This window comes from Oncorhynchus mykiss, chromosome 2 (genome assembly GCF_013265735.2).
Source record: "Oncorhynchus mykiss isolate Arlee chromosome 2, USDA_OmykA_1.1, whole genome shotgun sequence".
Taxonomy (NCBI): Eukaryota; Metazoa; Chordata; class Actinopteri; order Salmoniformes; family Salmonidae; genus Oncorhynchus; species Oncorhynchus mykiss.
Window position 1 is genome coordinate 101,202,201 of NC_048566.1, and position 19,973 is coordinate 101,222,173.

General features: G+C 39.8%; 1 protein-coding gene across 1 annotated transcript in view; it reads right to left on the bottom strand.

Annotated features, from left to right (window-relative positions):
* The window catches only part of LOC110502639 (mucin-5B-like), a 38,207-nt gene extending 19,982 nt beyond the window's left edge, over positions 1-18,225 (bottom strand). Inside the window, exons 1-11 of the mRNA XM_036934559.1 lie at positions 18,090-18,225; positions 17,903-17,965; positions 17,573-17,775; positions 17,091-17,158; positions 16,374-16,488; positions 5,901-5,985; positions 5,594-5,697; positions 4,330-4,549; positions 3,866-3,991; positions 1,957-2,074; positions 1,728-1,866 (exon numbers count right to left, since the gene is read on the bottom strand). Of these exons, the coding sequence (XP_036790454.1) occupies positions 1,728-1,866; positions 1,957-2,074; positions 3,866-3,991; positions 4,330-4,549; positions 5,594-5,697; positions 5,901-5,985; positions 16,374-16,488; positions 17,091-17,158; positions 17,573-17,775; positions 17,903-17,965; positions 18,090-18,159 (1,311 nt within the window). The 5' untranslated portion in view covers positions 18,160-18,225. The remainder of the gene's footprint in view (positions 1-1,727; positions 1,867-1,956; positions 2,075-3,865; positions 3,992-4,329; positions 4,550-5,593; positions 5,698-5,900; positions 5,986-16,373; positions 16,489-17,090; positions 17,159-17,572; positions 17,776-17,902; positions 17,966-18,089) is intronic.
* Between the last annotated feature and the right edge of the window lie 1,748 nt (positions 18,226-19,973).

Sequence of the window (19,973 nt, forward strand, 5' to 3'; positions counted from 1 at the left end):
ACACTAAAAAGTAATTGTCCCTTTGCATCCTTCACGTGTTGGGCAAGACGTTTTCAAGTTTGGGCAGAGCTGAAATAATTATAACACCTAAACAACTTCCAAATAGTAACGTCTAGGTATGACGGTAACGTCTAGGTATGACGGTAACGTCTAGGTATGACGGTAACGTAGGTATGACGGTAACGTCTAGGTATGACGGTAACGTCTAGGTAACACATACATGCATTTCCTTCAGGATGTATTCACTCCCCTTGACTTACTCCACATGTTGTGTTACAGCCTGAATTTAAAATGGATTAAATATTGTTTTTTTTCACAATGCCCATTAATGACAGTGAAAACATGTTTTTAGAAACGTTTGCTAATTTATTGAAAATGAAATGCAGAAATATCTTATTTATTTTAGTATTCACACCCCTGAGTCAATACATGTTAGAATCACCTTTGGCAGTGATTACAGCTGTGAGTGTTTCTGGGTAAGTTGCTAAGAGCTTTGCACACCTGGATTGTACAATATTTGCAATTATTTATTGTTGTACATTCTTCAAGCTCTGTCAAGTTGGATGTTGATCATTGATAGACAGCCATTTTCAAGTCTTGCCATAGATTTTAAAACTGATTTTTAAGTCAAAACTGTAACCAGGCCACTCAGGAACATTCAATGTCATCTTGGTAAGCAACTCCAGTGTATACTTGGCCTTGTGTTTTAGGTCATCATCCAGCTGAATGGTGAATTTGTCTCCCAGTGTCTGATGGAAAGCAGAATGAACCCGGTTTTCCTCTAGGATTGTTCCTGTGCTTAACTCCCATGTATCTTTTATACTGAAACTCCCCAGTCCTCAACGATTACAAGCATACCCATAACATGATGCAGCCATAACATGGTGCAGTCACCACTATGCTTGAAAATATGAAGTGGTACTCTGTAATGTGTTGTATTGTATTGTATTTGCCCCAAACATAACACTTTCTATTGATGACAAAAAGTGAATTGCTTTGCCACATGTTTTGCAGTATGACTTTAGTACCTTGTTGCAAACAGGATGCATGTTTTGTAATGTTTTTCTTCTGTACAGGATTCCTTCTTTTCACTTGACAATTAGGTTAGTATTGTGGAGTAACTACAATGTTGTTGATCCATCCTCAGTTTCCTCCTATCACAGCCATTATTGGGTGTGAATACCTTCTGAAGGCACTGTATATTATGGTTCAACTTGATTAAAAAGTATTTGAGATTAATATGGATAGTGATGGCAATGGTATGTATAAGCACCTCCAATGCAAGTGGCTGCCAGCTGTCGTCCGCAATCTATGCCGGATGTGGCCGCTTCGTGGGCCAGTACATGTTCGCTAGCGAGTTAGGAGTTAAATCTACTAAACATACAGTATGTGTCAGCATGGAGTCATATTAGTGCCAAATGACATGGAATCTGAATTGAATCACTTTGCATTTGTATGAAGAAATCTAATTTTTATTCAATATTTCTGTTGCCACTGATATCACTCCATACAGTAGGTTAGATCCCTCCCTTGGACAGGACATATGAGCAGTCTCCATGCAGTAGGTTAGATCCCTCCCTTGGACAGGACATATTAGCAGTCTCCAATACAGTAGGGTAGATTCCTACCTTGGACAGGACATATTAGCAGTCTCCAATACAGTAGGGTAGATTCCTACCTTGGACAGGACATATGAGCAGTCTCCATACAGTAGGGTAGATTCCTACCTTGGACAGGACATATGAGCAGTCTCCATGGAAGGTGTAGGCTTTCCCATCGTAGGTGGTGATGTGGGAACCTCCCACTATGGAGCAGGTAGCAGGGCAATCTAGATCCATACAACTCCACTGGCCTTGGATACAGGTACTAACGGAGAGAGACAGTCAGTTTAGCCTCATCACACCCGGATCAACACACACAACAATTCAGTGTATATAAACGCAATGCAGCTCTTGCCATTTGTGGCATGTCCTTGAGAATGATTGTCCAGGAAGGTAAGAATGTCCGTTGTGGAGACAAGAGCACTGGTTCACAGCTACACAGCCAGTCTGAGTGATGTCATCAAACACGGTTCCTATGAGAAAGACATTCAATACATTTAGCCAGCTGATCCCATGACTTACATTCAATACATTTAGCCAGCTGATCCCATGACTTACATTCAATACATTTAGCCAGCTGATCCCATGACTTACATTCAATACATTACATTTAGCCAGCTGATCCCATGACTTACATTCAATACATTTAGCCAGCTGATCCCATGACTTACATTCAATACATTTAGCCAGCTGATCCCATGACTTACATTCAATACATTACATGTAGTCACCTGGTTCCATAAAGACATTAAATACATTTAGTCAGCTGATCCCATAAATGACATTAAATATATTTAGTCCTTCCTTATCTCATAAAATACATTGATCCATGTAGATCAGTATCTTAATTACTACGGTACATCTGTTGCAGAACTTTGATCAAATAACGAAATCTCCAGTCCCACAATAAGGCTACTCTTCCAATCTATGTAACCTTTAACCTTTTCCTGGTTTAAATAGCCACCTAACTGTTATCACGGTTATATACAGCCTTCCTGGTTTGAATATCCACATAACCAATATGAGTTTTAATACAGTCTTCCTGGTTTAAATAGCCACATCACTGATGTGAGTTTTAATACAGTCTTCCTGGTTGATACAGTTAATACAGTCTTCACAATGGTTGTCAATGGTTTGAATCCCTGACCTGACTAGGTGAAAATTATGTCAGTGTGCCTTTGAGCAAGGCACTTACCCTAACTGTTCCTGTAAGTCGCTCTGGATAAGAGCACCTGCTAAAAATGTAAATCTGGTCCCACTCCCATCATTGCCCATAAAAATACCTTTTCACAACTACTAATTAATCACTGTCAGATCTTATAGGGAGGGTCCTGATGTATACCTGGGTTAGGTTACCAGATTAGGAAAAGCTCTGGGCCCCAGGAAAAAATGATTTGCCCCACCACTCTGGGACCTGTGGTGCACCTCTGCATCAGGGCATTATCAGTCCCAAAAACCATTTGGTTTCAAAGACTATGTGGTAGTAGGGAGGGGGGGGGGGGGGTTGTAAAACATGTGGGGCCAAAAATCACTGATGTATTGCAGTTGCAATGAAATTGGCATAAAACACTTAACCATTAACTTGAGGACTCAACCCAAAATAAGGGACTTGTGACTTGACTCGAACTGGGACTTACCCATTATGACTTAGGACATGCAATGAAACTCAAAAATTAAGACTTCAGACTTGCTTAGGACTTGCAAAATTGAGACTTGGTCCCATCTCTGTTATAATCAGTGAGTGTGCAGTAGGCAGGGCAGAATCTCTGTCGGTGAGATTGCATTGAATATTTTAAATGCTACTTTAAATAGTTACATAGCTGACATATAATGTTGTATTCAGCTACTTTAAAATAGTTACATAGCTGACATATAATGTTGTACTCAGCTACTTTAAAATAGTTACATAGCTGACATATGATGTTGTATTCAGCTACTTTAAAATAGTTACATAGCTGATATATAATGTTGTATTCAGCTACTTTAAAATAGTTACATAGCTGACATGTAATGTTGTATTCAGCTACTTTAAAATAGTTACATAGCTGACATATGATGTTGTATTCAGCTACTTTAAAATAGTTACATAGCTGACATATGATGTTGTATTCAGCTACTTTAAAATAGTTACATAGCTGACATATAATGTTGTATTCAGCTACTTTAAAATGGCTACATAGCTGACATATGATGTTGTATTCAGCTACTTTAAAATGGTTACATAGCTGACATATGATGTTGTATTCAGTAATGAGTGCATGTACCAGCAGGGCAGAAGCATCCGTCGGTGCAGTGTTCCTCACAATGCTGGTTCCTCTTTGGGTTGGAGCAGGTATCAGTGCAGGGACTACCACACTCCTGGTACTGCATGCTTAAAGGACACGTCTCCACTGCTCGACACAAATAACCAGAGTCACAAATCTGTTTCTGACTCGTCATTACTTCACATTTTCACGTATTCTTCTATTGACATCATTGGAAGTGAAAATTGGGATTTGCTCCTCAGTTTTCAGTCACATAAATGTAAATACAAGCATGTCAAAGAAGAAGACACTATAGATTACCTAAGGCAAAGCATTATTGCATATCAAAAGTGTTTACTTTGAGTTACAGTATAACTGTGGCTGAGTTTTTTTTTCCCCACATCCAAACTACCAACAGAGCAATACAAACAAACAATCTAGAATAAAAACAAAAAGGATGTGTAATGCAAATAATGTTCCCTTACAGCAGAACTGGTCGGTCTTCCACTCCTGGGGTTTCCCCCCTGCGTGAGCACACTGGCGGGAGTACTCTGACAGGGTGGGACAGGCGCAGGTGACACTGCTGCTGCTGTTGCCACAGTGACACATGTCTTCTGCACAGGCCTTGATGAAGGAGTCTGTGGCAATCAGGTCCTTACAGCTACTGAAGGCAAGACTGGTGAGAAGCTGCTCACAAAGTTTGGTCTGAAAGGATGAAGAAGAATTACTAGAGGCAACAGACGGTTTGATTCTCTGATCCATCTCTACGCAGACGACACCATTCTGTAAACTTCTGGCCCTTCTTTGGACACTGTGTTAACTACCCTCCAGATGAGCTTCAATGCCATACAACTCTCCTTCCGTGGCCTCCAACTGCTATTAAATGCAAGTAAAAATAAATATATGCTCTTCAACCGATCGCTGCCCGCACCTGCCCGCCCGTCCAGCATCACTACTCTGGACGGTTCTGACTTAGAATATGTGGACGACTACAAATACCTCGGTGTCTCGCTAGACTGTAAACTCTCCTTCCAGACTCACATTAAGCATCTCCAATTCAAAATTAAATCTAGAATCGGCTTCGCATTTCGCAACAAAGCATAATTTACTCATCCTGCCAAACATACCTTGGTAAAACTGACTATCCTACCAATCCTTGACTTCGGCGATGTCATTTACAAAATAGCCTCCAACACTCAGCAAATTGGATGCAGTCTATCACAGTGCCATCCATTTTGTCACCAAAGCCCCATATACTACCCACCACTGTGACCTGTACATAGCCCATCTGTAAATAGCCCAATCCAACTACCTCATCCCCATACTGTTATTTATTGTTTTGCTCCTTTGCAACCCAGTATCTCTACTTTCATCTTCTGCACATCTATCACTCCATTGTTTAATTGCTAAATTGTAATTATTTCACTACTATGGCCTATATATTGCCTGTATATAAACTTTTTTCTCTATTGTGTTATTGACTGTATGTTTGTTTATTCCCTGTGTAACTCTGTGGTTGTTTGTGTCACACTGCTTTGCTTTATCTTGGTCAGGTCGCATTTGTAAATGAGAACTTGTCCTCAACTAGCCTACCTGGTTAAATAAAGGGGAAATACATAAATAAAATAAAATGATGTACTGATCAAATGTCAGCCATGATGATGATGATATTGGTATTTTAAACTAACAGTCATGTTTCAATGTAATGAATAAGAAATCTTAAACGTTCAGCTCTAGACTTGTAAATACCTGGTCTTCACACTGCTCAGTGTGAACAGGGATTTCTGTACAGGTTTCTGTTGGGCCATTCATCTTCCAAATATCAGCATAGTCGATTGTCTTCAGATAATCATCTGTAGGAAAAGAAACACGGTTTTATCTTACCTGTTTATTTCCCCTTACAAACAGTGTTTTGTGTTTTTGGTAACCCTTTCTTAAAATGGTACCTAGAAAAATACTTTATAACCCCTTCCTAACTCATAGATTGAACCCACACATTCATAAACAGAACAGGAGCGTAATCCGCCCCTCTAAGACATTTGGTGATTTTGTTTACCATTCCTATTGAACTCGTTCTGGACTCCGTTGAAGTCACCACACAGCCCACATGTCTGATTCTGGAACTTTGAGTCCAGCTCCACCTATAAAACCAATGGAAGATGACTGAGGGTTAATGCATTGCAAGCTAGCTGTTGAGGCGCCTACAGCAGTTCATATATATGTACATTTCACATACAGCTAGCTGGCCATGCACCTACAGCAGTTCATATATATGTACATTTCACATACAGCTAGCTGGCCATGCACCTACAGCAGTTCATATATATGTACATTTCACATACAGCTAGCTGACCATGCACCTACAGCAGTTCATATATATGCACATTTCACATACAGCTAGCTGACCATGCAACTACAGCAGTTCATATATATGTACATTTCACATACAGCTAGCTGGCCATGCAACTACAGCAGTTCATATATTTATCCGGAGGCTGCATTCATTGTAGCTGGGGATTTTAACAAGGCTAATCTGAAAACAAGACTCCCTAAATGTTATCAGCATATCGATTGCGCAACCAGGGGTGGAAAGACCTTGGATCATTGTTACTCTAACTTCCGCGACGCATATAAGGCCCTGCCCCGCCCCCCTTTCGGAAAAGCTGACCACGACTCCATTTTGTTGATCCCTGCCTACAGACAGAAACTAAAACAAGAGGCTCCCACGCTGAGGTCTGTCCAACGCTGGTCCGACCAAGCTGACTCCACACTCCAAGACTGCTTCCACCACGTGGACTGGGACATGTTTCGTATTGCGTCAGACAACAACATTGACGAATACGCTGATTCGGTGTGCGAGTTCATTAGAACGTGCGTTGAAGATGTCGTTCCCATAGCAACGATTAAAACATTCCCTAACCAGAAACCGTGGATTGATGGCAGCATTCGCGTGAAACTGAAAGCGCGAACCACTGCTTTTAATCAGGGCAAGGTGTCTGGTAACATGACCGAATACAAACAGTGCAGCTATTCCCTCAGCAAGGCTATCAAACAAGCTAAGCGTCAGTACAGAGACAAAGTAGAATCTCAATTCAACGGCTCAGACACAAGAGGCATGTGGCAGGGTCTACAGTCAATCACGGACTACAGGAAGAAATCCAGCCCAGTCACGGACCAGGATGTCCTGCTCCCAGGCAGACTAAATAACTTTTTTGCCCGCTTTGAGGACAATACAGTGCCACTGACACGGCCTGCAACGAAAACATGCAGTCTCTCCTTCACTGCAGCCAAGGTGAGTAAGACATTTAAACGTGTTAACCCTCGCAAGGCTGCAGGCCCAGACGGCATCCCCAGCCGCGCCCTCAGAGCATGCGCAGACCAGCTGGCCGGTGTGTTTACAGACATATTCAATCAATACCAGTCTGCTGTTCCCACATGCTTCAAGAGGGCCACCATTGTTCCTGTTCCCAAGAAAGCTAAGGTAACTGAGCTAAACGACTACCGCCCCGTAGCACTCACTTCCGTCATCATGAAGTGCTTTGAGAGACTAGTAAAGGACCATATCACCTCCACCCTACCTGACACCCTAGACCCACTCCAATTTGCTTACCGCCCAAATATAATAATAATATATAATATTATAAAATTGCTTACCGCCCAAATATAATAATACCCTCCAAGCTCGTCATCAAGCTCGAGACCCTGGGTCTCGACCCCGCCCTGTGCAACTGGGTACTGGACTTCCTGACGGGCCGCCCCCAGGTGGTGAGGGTAGGCAACAACATCTCCCCCCCGCTGATCCTCAACACTGGGGCCCCACAAGGGTGCGTTCTGAGCCCTCTCCTGTACTCCCTGTTCACCCACGACTGCGTGGCCACGCACGCCTCCAACTCAATCATCAAGTTTGCGGACGACACAACAGTGTTAGGCTTGATTACCAACAACGACGAGACGGCCTACAGGGAGGAGGTGAGGGCCCTCGGAGTGTGGTGTCAGGAAAATAACCTCACACTCAACGTCAACAAAACTAAGGAGATGATTGTGGACTTCAGGAAACAGCAGAGGGAACACCCCCCTCCCACATCGATGGAACAGTAGTGGAGAGGGTAGCAAGTTTTAAGTTCCTCGGCATACACATCACAGACAAACTGAATTGGTCCACTCACACAGACAGCATTGTGAAGAAGGCGCAGCAGCGCCTCTTCAACCTCAGGAGGCTGAAGAAATTCGGCTTGTCACCAAAAGCACTCACAAACTTCTACAGATGCACAATCGAGAGCATCCTGGCGGGCTGTATCACCGCCTGGTACGGAAACTGCTCCGCCCTCAACCGTAAGGCTCTCCAGAGGGTAGTGAGGTCTGCACAACGCATCACCGGGGGCAAACTACCTGACCTCCAGGACACCTACACCACCCGATGTCACAGGAAGGCCATAAAGATCATCAAGGACATCAACCACCCGAGCCATTGCCTGTTCACCCCGCTATCATACAGAAGGCGAGGTCAGTACAGGTGCATCAAAGCTGGGACCGAGAGACTGAAAAACAGCTTCTATCTCAAGGCCATCAGACTGTTAAACAGCCACCACTAACATTGAGTGGCTGCTGCCAACACACTGACACTGACTCAACTCCAGCCACTTTAATAATGGGAATTGATGGGAAATGATGTAAATATATCACTAGCCACTTTAAACAATGCTACCTTATATAATGTTACTTACCCTACATTATTCATCTCATATGCATACGTATATACTGTACTCTATCATCGACTGTATCCTTATGTAATACATGTATCACTAGCCACTTTAACTATGCCACTTTGTTTACATACTCATCTCATATGTATATACTGTACTCGATACCATCTACTGTATCTTGCCTATGCTGCTCTGTACCATCACTCACTCATATATCCTTATGTACATATTCTTTATCCCCTTACACTGTGTACAAGACAGTAGTTTTGGAATTGTTAGTTAGATTACTTGTTGGTTATTACTGCATTGTCGGAACTAGAAGCACAAGCATTTCGCTACACTCGCATTAACATCTGCTAACCATGTGTATGTGACAAATAAAATTTGATTTGATATATATGTACATTTCACATACAGCTAGCTGGCCATGCAACTACAGCAGTTCATATATATGTACATTTCACATACAGCTAGCTGGCCATGCAACTACAGCAGTTCATATACATGTACATTTCACATACAGCTAGCTGGCCATGCACCTACAGCAATTCATATACAGTGCCTTGCGAAAGTATTCGGCCCCCTTGAACTTTGCAACCTTTTGCCACATTTCAGGCTTCAAACATAAAGATATAAAACTGTATTTTTTTGTGAAGAATCAACAACAAGTGGGACACAATCATGAAGTGGAATGACATTTATTGGATATTTCAAACTTTTTTAACAAATCAAAAACTGAAAAATTGGGCGTGCAAAATTATTCAGACCCTTTACTTTCAGTGCAGCAAACTCTCTCCAGAAGTTCAGTGAGGATCTCTGAATGATCCAATGTTGACCTAAATGACTAATGATGATAAATACAATCCACCTGTGTGTAATCAAGTCTCCGTATGAATGCACCTGCACTGTGATAGTCTCAGAGGTCCGTTAAAAGCGCAGAGAGCATCATGAAGAACAAGGAACACACCAGGCAGGTCCGAGATACTGTTGTGAAGAAGTTTAAAGCCGGATTTGGATACAAAAATATTTCCCAAGCTTTAAACATCCCAAGGAGCACTGTGCAAGCGATAATATTGAAATGGAAGGAGTATCAGACCACTGCAAATCTACCAAGACCTGGTCGTCCCTCTAAACTTTCAGCTCATACAAGGAGAAGACTGATCAGAGATGCAGCCAAGAGGCCCATGATCACTCTGGATGAACTGCAGAGATCTACAGCTGAGGTGGGAGACTCTGTCCATAGGACAACAATCAGTCGTATATTGCACAAATCTGGCCTTTATGGAAGAGTGGCAAGAAGAAAGCCATTTCTTAAAGATATCCATAAAAAGTGTCGTTTAAAGTTTGCCACAAGCCACCTGGGAGACACACCAAACATGTGGAAGAAGGTGCTCTGGTCAGATGAAACCAAAATGTAACTTTTTGACAACAATGCAAAACGTTATGTTTGGCGTAAAAGCAACACAGCTGAACACACCATCCCCACTGTCAAACATGGTGGTGGCAGCATCATGGTTTGGGCCTGATTTTCTTCAGCAGGGACAGGGAAGATGGTTAAAATTGATGGGAAGATGGATGGAGCCAAATACAGGACCATTCTGGAAGAAAACCTGATGGAGTCTGCAAAAGACCTGAGACTGGGACGGAGATTTGTCTTCCAACAAGACAATGATCCAAAACATAAAGCAAAATCTACAATGGAATGGTTCAAAAATAAACATATCCAGGTGTTAGAATGGCCAAGTCAAAGTCCAGACCTGAATCCAATCGAGAATCTGTGGAAAGAACTGAAAACTGCTGTTCACAAATGCTCTCCATCCAACCTCACTGAGCTCGAGCTGTGCAAAACTGATAGAGACATACCCCAAGCGACTTACAGCTGTAATCGCAGCAAATGGTGGCGCTACAAAGTATTAACTTAAGGGGGCTGAATAATTTTACACACCCAATTTTTCAGTTTTTGATTTGTTAAAAAAGTTTGAAATATCCAATAAATGTCGTTCCACTTCATGATTGTGTCCCACTTGTTGTTGATTCTTCACAAAAAAATACAGTTTTATATCTTTATGTTTGAAGCCTGAAATGTGGCAAAAGGTTGCAAAGTTCAAGGGGGCCGAATACTTTCACAAGGCACTGTATGTGTACATTTCACATACAGCTAGCTGGCCATGCACCTACAGCAGTTCATATATATGTACATTACAAATGCTTCATCTGTTCTAGCCTGGGTACCAGTGTGTTTATGCTAACATTCCACTCCTAGTTCTAGCCTGGGTACCAGTGTGTTTATGCTAACATTACACTCCTTGTTCTAGCCTGGGTACCAGTTTGTTTAAGCTAACATTCAACTCTTTGTTCTAGCCTGGGTACCAGTGTGTTTATGCTAACATTCAACTCTTTGTTCCTGCCTGGGTACCAGTCTGTTTATGCTAACATTCCACTCCTTGTACCTGTGCTACAAGTATTTCGCTACTTCCTCAATAACATCTGCTAAATATGTGTATGCGACCAATAGAATTTGATTTGATATCCCTATGTTTGGCATATGACACTGAGTACAAGGAGTGGGATGTTAACACAAAACAGGTGCTGTACTTCAGGTTGGGTACATACAGATAGGGTCAATACAGAGCATTAGGCCTCCTAAAAAAATACAAAAGTGTGCGCAGGACTTTGCTAATATTATTCAATGTTTTCTCTACTGTATTCCCAAGTGGTTATTCATTAAAGTGAATTATGTGGATTAGGGGTCATGTCTACAATATATCTACAATAGGAAACCTGTTTCACTGTAGTTTTATTCTGGTCTGATATGAAATGGACTGGATCTGAACAACAATACCAAATACATTCACTGTATGAATCCTCTCAACTAATTGTTTCTCTGTTTTAATCATCAGGATTCTATTTTTTTGTTGGTTTGTGTTTTATAAACATCTGACAGGGGAGGTGTCTTACAATCCGCTCTGTTTTTTTTACCTCTCCTGCACATGCACTCTTCCCTTTAAAACCTTTTAAAACCTGTTAAATCTACCCCCACCTTTTTTGAAAATTCTGTTAAAAATCGCGCAACTTTTCAGCGTCCTGCTACTCATGCCAGGAATATAGTATATGCATATGATTAGTATGTGTGGATAGAAAACACTCTGAAGTTTATAAAACTGGTTAAATCACGGCTGTGACTATAACAGAGCGTGTGTTTCATTGAAAAACGCAAGAAAAACTGCTCTCTGAAAGCAAAAAATAATTTCCATAAGTCACTTCCACCAGTTGTTAAAGGAGAACAGAATTTAATGGAAATTTGCCTGCACTTCATACAAATTCCGCACGATGGCGCCATTGTACTAATTTTCAATCGAATTAATTGTTGGAAAATCCATCTGTCTGACCCCAAGTTTTCCACTCTTCACCCGGATGCAGTTCAAGGAGAGATCAGATTGCATTGTTTTTGAAGTGAGGACCTATTGAAGAGACATCGCCCTGTAATCGTTTTGATAGATTATAAACGTTTACTAATACCTAAAGTTGGATTACAAAAGGATTTCGAAGTGTTTTGTGAAAGTTTATCGTCGACTTTTTTAATTTTAAAAAATTACGCAGCGTTTAAAAACGATGAATTTTTCTGAATGACACTACTTCAATACAAAGCTATTTTGGGTATATATGGACCGATTTAAACGAAAAAAAGACCCAATAGTGATGTTTATGGGGCATATAGGAGTGCCAAGAAAGAAGCTCGTCTAAGGTAATGAATGTTTTATATTTTATTTCTGCGTTTTGGGTAGCGCCGTCTATCGCAAAATCTGTTGTTTACGTGTCGAGCTGGCATTTTGGGGGGTGCATGCTATCAGATAATAGCTTCTGATGCTTTCGCCGAAAAGCATTTTAAAAATCTGACTTGCTGGCTAGGTTCACAACGAGTGTAGCTTTAATTTAATACCCTGCTTGTGAATTTTGATCAAGGTTTGAGTTTTAACGAGTACATTTAGCATTTAGCGTAGCGCATTTGCATTTCCAGGTGCCTACTTGGGACATGTGCGTCTCAAGTAGATTCAAGAAGTTAAACTCTCATCCTGTTGATAAAACCTTTTAAACTCTCATCCTGTTGATAAAACCTTTTAATCTCTCATCATGTTGTTAAAACCTTTCAAACTCTCATCCTGTTGATAAAACCTTTTAAACTCTCATCCTGTTGATAAAACCTTTTAAACTCTCATCGTGTTGTTAACCTTTCAAACTCTCATCCTGTTGATAAAACCTTTTAAACTCTCATCCTGTTGATAAAACCTTGTAATCTCTCATCGTGTTGTTAAAACGTTTTAAACTCTCATCATGTTGTTAAAACCTTTTAATCTCTCATCATGTTGTTAAAACCTTTTAAACTCTCATCATGTTGTTAAAACCTTTCAAACTCTCATCCTGTTGATAAAACCTTGTAATCTCTCATCGTGTTGTTAAAACGTTTTAAACTCTCATCATGTTGTTAAAACCTTTTAAACTGTCATCCTGTTGATAAAACCTTGTAATCTCTCATCGTGTTGTTAAAACGTTTTAAACTCTCATCATGTTGTTAAAACGTTTTAAACTCTCATCATGTTGTTAAAACCTTTTAATCTCTCATCATGTTGATAAAACCTTTAATTCTTTCATCCTGTTGATAAAACCTTTTAAACTCTCATCATGTTGTTAAAACCTTTTAAACCCTCATCCTGTTGTTATAACCTTTTAAACTCTCATCCTGTTGATAAAACCTTTTAATCTCTCATCCTGTTGATAAAACCTTTTAAACTCTCATCCTGTTGATAAAACCTTTTAATCTCTCATCCTGTTGTTAAAACCTTTTAATCTCTCATCCTGTTGATAAAACCTTTTAATCTCTCATCCTGTTGATAAAACCTTTTAAACTCTCATCATGTTGTTAAAACCTTTTAATCTCTCATCAAGTTGTTAAAACCTTTTAATCTCTCATCATGTTGTTATAGCCTTTTCAACTCTCATCATGTTGTTTTGTATTTCCTTCCGTGCATTTTTAAAAATAATAAAATAAAGCATCATATTCATGATGTTTTCGTCATTAAATTGAATGGGAGTTGTCTGAAAACTGTCTGTCTGCTTTGCAAATTAGTTTAAGTCTGAGGTTATGTCTGAGTACACTGGGATTATTTATGTACACACGAAGGGGAACGATGATACAAACAGTATTTACTCTCTACAATGTCAATAGATATTGAGACAACATTGTGTCTTCTGATCTAACCACACTCTGGAATTTGAGTCCAGCTCCACCTATAAAACCAATGGAAGATAACTGAGTGTTAATGCATTGCAAGCTAGCTGCCTACAGCAGTTCATATATATGTACATTTCACATACAGCTAGCTGGCCATGCAACTACAGCAGTTCATATATATGTACATTTCACATACAGCTAGCTGGCCATGCACCTACAGCAGTTCATATATATGTACATTTCACACACTAATTTGATTTGATATCCCTATGTTTGGCATAAGACGCTGAGTACAAGGAGTGGGAGGTTAACACAAAACAGGTGCTGTACTTCAGGTTGGGTACATACAGATAGGATCAATACAGAGCATTAGGCTACCTACAAAAATTCAAAAGTGTGCACAGGACTTTGCTAATATTATTTATTGTTAATTTACTGTATACCCAAGTGGTTATTCAATAAAGTGAATTATGCGGATTAGGGGTCATGTCTACAATATATCTACAATATGAAACCTGTTTCACTGTAGTTTTATTCTGGTCTGATATGAAATGGATTGGATCTGAACAACAAAAACAAATACATTCAGTGTATGAATCTTCCCAACTAATTGTTTCTCTGTTTTAATCATCAGGATTCTATTTTTTGTTGGTTTGTGTTTTATAAACATCTGACAGGGGAGGTGTCTTACAATCCCCTCTGTTTTTTACCTCTCCTGCACATGTACTCTTCCCTTTAAAACCTTTTAAATACTCATCCTGTTGTTAAAACCTTTTAAACTCTCATCATGTTGTTAAAACCTTTTAAACTCTCATCATGTTGTTAAAACCTTTTAAACTCTCATCATGTTGTTAAAACCTTTTAAACTCTCATCATGTTGATAAAACCTTTTAAACTCTCATCATGTTGTTAAAACCTTTAAACTCTCATCATGTTGTTAAAACCTTTAAACTCTTATGATGTTTTTCTTTCCTGCATTTTAAATTAATAATAAAATGAAGCATCATATTCATGTTTTTTTCGTCATTAAATTGAATGTGAGTTGTCTGAAAACTGGTCTTTCTGCTTTGCAAATTAGTTTCAGTCTGAGGTTATGATATATGAGTACACTGAGATTTTTTACGAGATTATTATTATTGAGACAATTTTGTGACTTCTGATCTAATCACACTCTGTGAACTGATTAACATGTTATGGATAGGGGGCAGCAATTTTATGTTTGGATGAAAAGTTGGATAGAAAACACTCTGAAGTTTCTAAAACTGTTTGAAGGATGTCTGTGAGTATAACAGAACTCATATGGCAGCTGAAAACCTGAGAAAAATCCAACCAGGAAGTGGGAAATCTGAGGTTTGTAGTTTTTCAACGCTTGGCCAATCGAATACACAGTGTCTATGGGGTCATACTGCACTTCCTAAGGCTTCCACTAGATGTCAACAGTCTTTAGAACCTTGTTTGATGCATCTACTGTGAAGTGGGGGCGAATGAGAGGGGATTGAGTAAGGTCTCTCCCAGAGCGCCATGAGCTGACCATGCGCGTTAATTATTTGACTTTTCGTCTGCTCCTTGTGATCGCGCATCATGAATTTGGAAGACTCGGCTAAAAGCGCTAACAAAAAGGAGGTGTTTGGACATAAATTATGAACTTTATCGAACAAATAAAAAATGTATTGTGGAACTGGGATTCCTGGGAGTGCATTCTGATGAAGATCATCAAAGGTAAGTGAACATTTATAATGCTATTTCTGACTTCTGTTGACCCCAACATGGCGGATATCCGTTTAGGTTGTGTTGGTCTCTGAGCGCCGTACTCAGATTATTATTAAAATCTGACACAGCGGTTGCATTAAGGAGAAGTATATCTTTAATTCTCTGAATAACACTTGTATCTTCTATCAATGATTATTATGAATATTTCTGTAAATTGATGTGGCTCTGTGCAAATTCACGGGATGTTTTGGAGGCAAAGCCAAAGGTAAACTGAGGTTTTTGGAAATAAATATGAACTTGATCAAACAAAACATACATGTATTGTGTAACATGTTGTCCCGGGAGTGTCATCTGATGAAGAATATCAAAGGTTAGTGATTCATTTTATCTCTATTTCTGCTTTTTGTGACTCCTCTCTTTGGTTGGAAAATCGCTGTATGCTTTCTGTGACTATTTGCTCACTCTTATCACCCACCCTTATCACCCACTCTTATCCCATCAGAGGTTAACACTGATGTTCCCACTCTTATCCCAACAGTTCCCCTAAAACTGATGTTCCCACTCTTATCCCAACAGTTCCCCTAAAACTGATGTTCCCACTCTTATCCCAACAGTTCCCTAAACACTGATGTTCCCACTCTTATCCCAACCATTCCCCTAACACTGATGTTCCCACTCTTATCCCATCAGAGGTTAACACTGATGTTCCCACTCTTATCCCAACAGTTCCCCTAACACTGATGTTCCCACTCTTATCTCAACAGTTCCCCTTTTCCCCCAGAGTGATTTACAATCAGTGTATTGAACCAAAGTTGGTGAAACAACCACATATCACTGTAGTGTAACAGAAGACGTATGGAAATGAGTAAGCATTCTGAACACATACCCAGAGGGAATCATCTTCATTCCACATGACGACTAACCCCAGCTTGGCTGTGATCTTCACATAGGAAACGGTCCTCTCAATGAAGACGTTAAACTGACCAAACGGTATGGTGACCCTAGAGGGACAAAACAATAGTGTTCATCAGAGAGGAGAGTCTGTATTCCAACAAGGGTCAAAATGGTCCTTTACAGTATTTTCTTTGTGTTTCTCTTCCTCCCCTGTTGAGACTGTACCAGGTAATAATGTCTGTATAGGATTTCATCAAATGGAATTTCAGCTTGGTAACTTTCATCTGTAAATGCACATCAACTGAACTTCAGAAGAAGAGTTTGACCTCTGAGTGCTTTTAGATCACGGATTAACTCACTGTTGCCGGTTGAAACTGACATTATGTAGATTATGTTAAAACAGCAAAAGATTGATCTCAAGATGAGATTAATGATGATGCATTTTTTTAAACTTATGTATTTTACCTCAAGTCTTTGCACAAAAGTAGCAACTGAATGCAGGTGAAGTGAAAATAAATTCATTCCAATCTCGTTTTTAAACTAAACTAAAAAAAGAGTGATCTCTGAATTAAATGAATCCCATTGGATGTAGATAAGTTATAACAAACCCCAGTATCAATTACTTCCTGTATTACTATGTATTTTACACATCTAAGAGCCAATGGTTTTACACATCTGAGATCCATTGTTGACTAGACTGGGAACTCACTGTAATCCGTTGACGCTGACGTTACCGTTGGCCAGCTCCACGAAGGTTCCATCCAGCTTCAACGAAACCTTAATAATAATAATAGTAGGACATTTTATTTGATAGATGCCTTTCAGGACCCTCAAGGTCACCTTACATTAAGATCATAGAGCAATAAAAACTATTAATCAATACTGCAATTAAAAAACAATTAATCAATAGTGAAATTTAAAACAATTAATCAATAGTGCAATTTAAAAACAATTAATCAATAGTGCAATTTAAAAACAATTAATCAATAGTGCAATTTAAAAACAATTAATCAATAGTGCAATGTAAAACAATTAATCAATAGTGAAATTTAAAACAATTAATCAATAGTGAAATTTAAAAACAATTGATCAATAGTGAAATTTAAAAACAATTAATCAATAGTGAAATTTAAAAACAATTGATCAATAGTGAAAGGTAAAACAATCAAAGGACTGATCACAAAGGAATACCTTGGTGATGGTTGGCAGCCCATCTACCTCCCCGCGCTGCAGCTTTATGTTAAAGACCTCGTAGCCGCTGCTTCTCTTACACAACGACGACAGCACGTAGTTACAGGTGTAGGGCAGCTGGAAGAGGTCTCCATCATAGGTTTTGTAGTGGTAGTTACCCCATGTGCTGCAGACCTGCCCGTTATGAGTGGGACTTGCTCCTGCTGCATGGGGGGAAATGTACAGTATAGTTGCACCATTAATGTCTGAATATAAGATGTATAATATAACAGTAGAGTAGAATATAGATATTTGAGTATTTGGTGACATATATTCAACAACACAAATTACCTGATACGATTTGCAGTTTGGAATCATATAGACTCCCAATGGAAGTCATGTCTGGAATCATAACTGGAAATAGACAGGGAACAAGTCTTATTTTGCTTCTAACCCAGCTCCTCTTTAGTTCCTAAACTATGCTACATGACTTATCCTAAAGTGATATTAAAATGTATTTCATCATATCTTGTCTTACCAGTCTCAGAATGTGCAGCAGATAGTCCGAAGACCAGAGCGATCCACGGCTTCACCCATTGGAGTGCCATGATGGTTCTTCTAACGAGTCGTCCTGGTCCACCTGAACAGGTACTCTTCCTGTTCCTACTGATACCGTGAGGCACCAGGTGCCTGCTTTTAAACTACTACACTCAAGGAAGTACCTTGATGATGCTGGGATAGTTGATTCTGTATCTAAGGAGGGGACTGATCAAACTTTAGGTGTTACCATTTTTCTGTTTGTCTGTCTGTCAGAGGTAGGATTACCTTTACTGTAATTGACATTGTGTAATGTATTAATTATAATAATCCCTAGGTAACTATCGATATTCCTGATATGTAGGGTACGTCCCAAAAGTTTCCATATTCCCTATACAATGAGTGTACAGAACATTAAGACTCCAGGTGAAAGCTGTGATCCCTGATTGATGTCACCTGTTAAATCCACTTCAATCAGTGTAGATGAAGGGGAGGAGACGGTTTAAAGAAGGATTTTTAAGTCTTGAGACAGTTGAGTCATGGATTGTGTGTGTGTGCCATTCAGAGGGTGAATGGGCAAGACAACATATTGAAGTGTCTTTGAACGAGGTATGGTAGTAGGTGCCAGGGCACCGGCTTGTGTCAAGAACTGCAACGCTGCTGGGTTTTTCACACAACAGTTTCCCTTGTGTGTATCAAGAATGGTCCACCACCCAAAGGACATCCAGCCAACTTGACAAAACTGTGAGAAGCACAACAGTTTCCCTTGTGTTTCTCACAACTGTTGGAAGCATTGGGATCAACATGGGCCAGCATCACTGTGGAACGCTTTCGACGCCTTGTAGAGTCCATGGCCTGACGAATTGAGGCTGTTCTGAAAGCGAAAAGGTGACGTGCAACTCAATATTAGGAATGTTTTGCACATTCAGTGTATAGTGAACAGAGTCCTCGTGTAGGGTATAGGGTGCCATTTGGGCACATATTGATTACAGTAAACCCTTATCTAAACTGTGATGAATGGACAGACTCATCAACATTCTACAGAATCTTAGATTGTTTCATTAATCTTTAAAAGGCCAGTCTGTGATATTTACAGCCATTTATGCCACAGACGTGTTTGAGTGGTTACGTTTCTCCAGCCCTATCCCTCAGCTTTTATAGCAAACCAAGTGACGGGGCTGCCGTTTAGTTATTTTTCAAATGAAGGAGTGGGCCTTTTAATGACTAATGGTTTTTAATATATTGTATGACATCAAACTGTATGTATGTTCTGCATATGTTCAAATAAACCTTTCAAACCTGATGACATTAACTTGTTGGAACTTCAGTGTGAAAAACTTCAATTGTCATGTTTCATGGCCTGTTATTGGAGAAGAGGGATGAAAGTTTGTGTTAGTCTTATTATGGACACAGTCTGCTTCACAGCCAGGACTCACCACCAGACCACAAAGTTGTAGGATCAATCCCAAATAAAACCCTACCTCCCAGCCCCCATAGGGCTCTGGTCAGAAGTAGTGCACTATATAGGGAAAAGGGTGCCATTTGGGACGCATTCATAGATGTCCTACAGTTGTTCAAGCTCTGGGGTGTGTCTACAGATAATTTGTTTTTGGTTGGAGGAAACGTATCATCACCAACTCCACCTCTCAATCATTTCTAAGTTCTCAGATCGCTAATGAAGCATTAATAGGACGTGACCAAATATTGACTTAGCAACATATTTACAAATCATCAGCAGCTTTTGGTGAACACACTACAGAGTCACGGAGCAGAAGATGTCAAGCTCAGCTCAATTACAATTCACTGAAATATTTCAGGACTATACTTGTACTAACAGGATGTCTGTTGTGTTAGAACACAGTAGTGATATTTCAGATAGAACAGA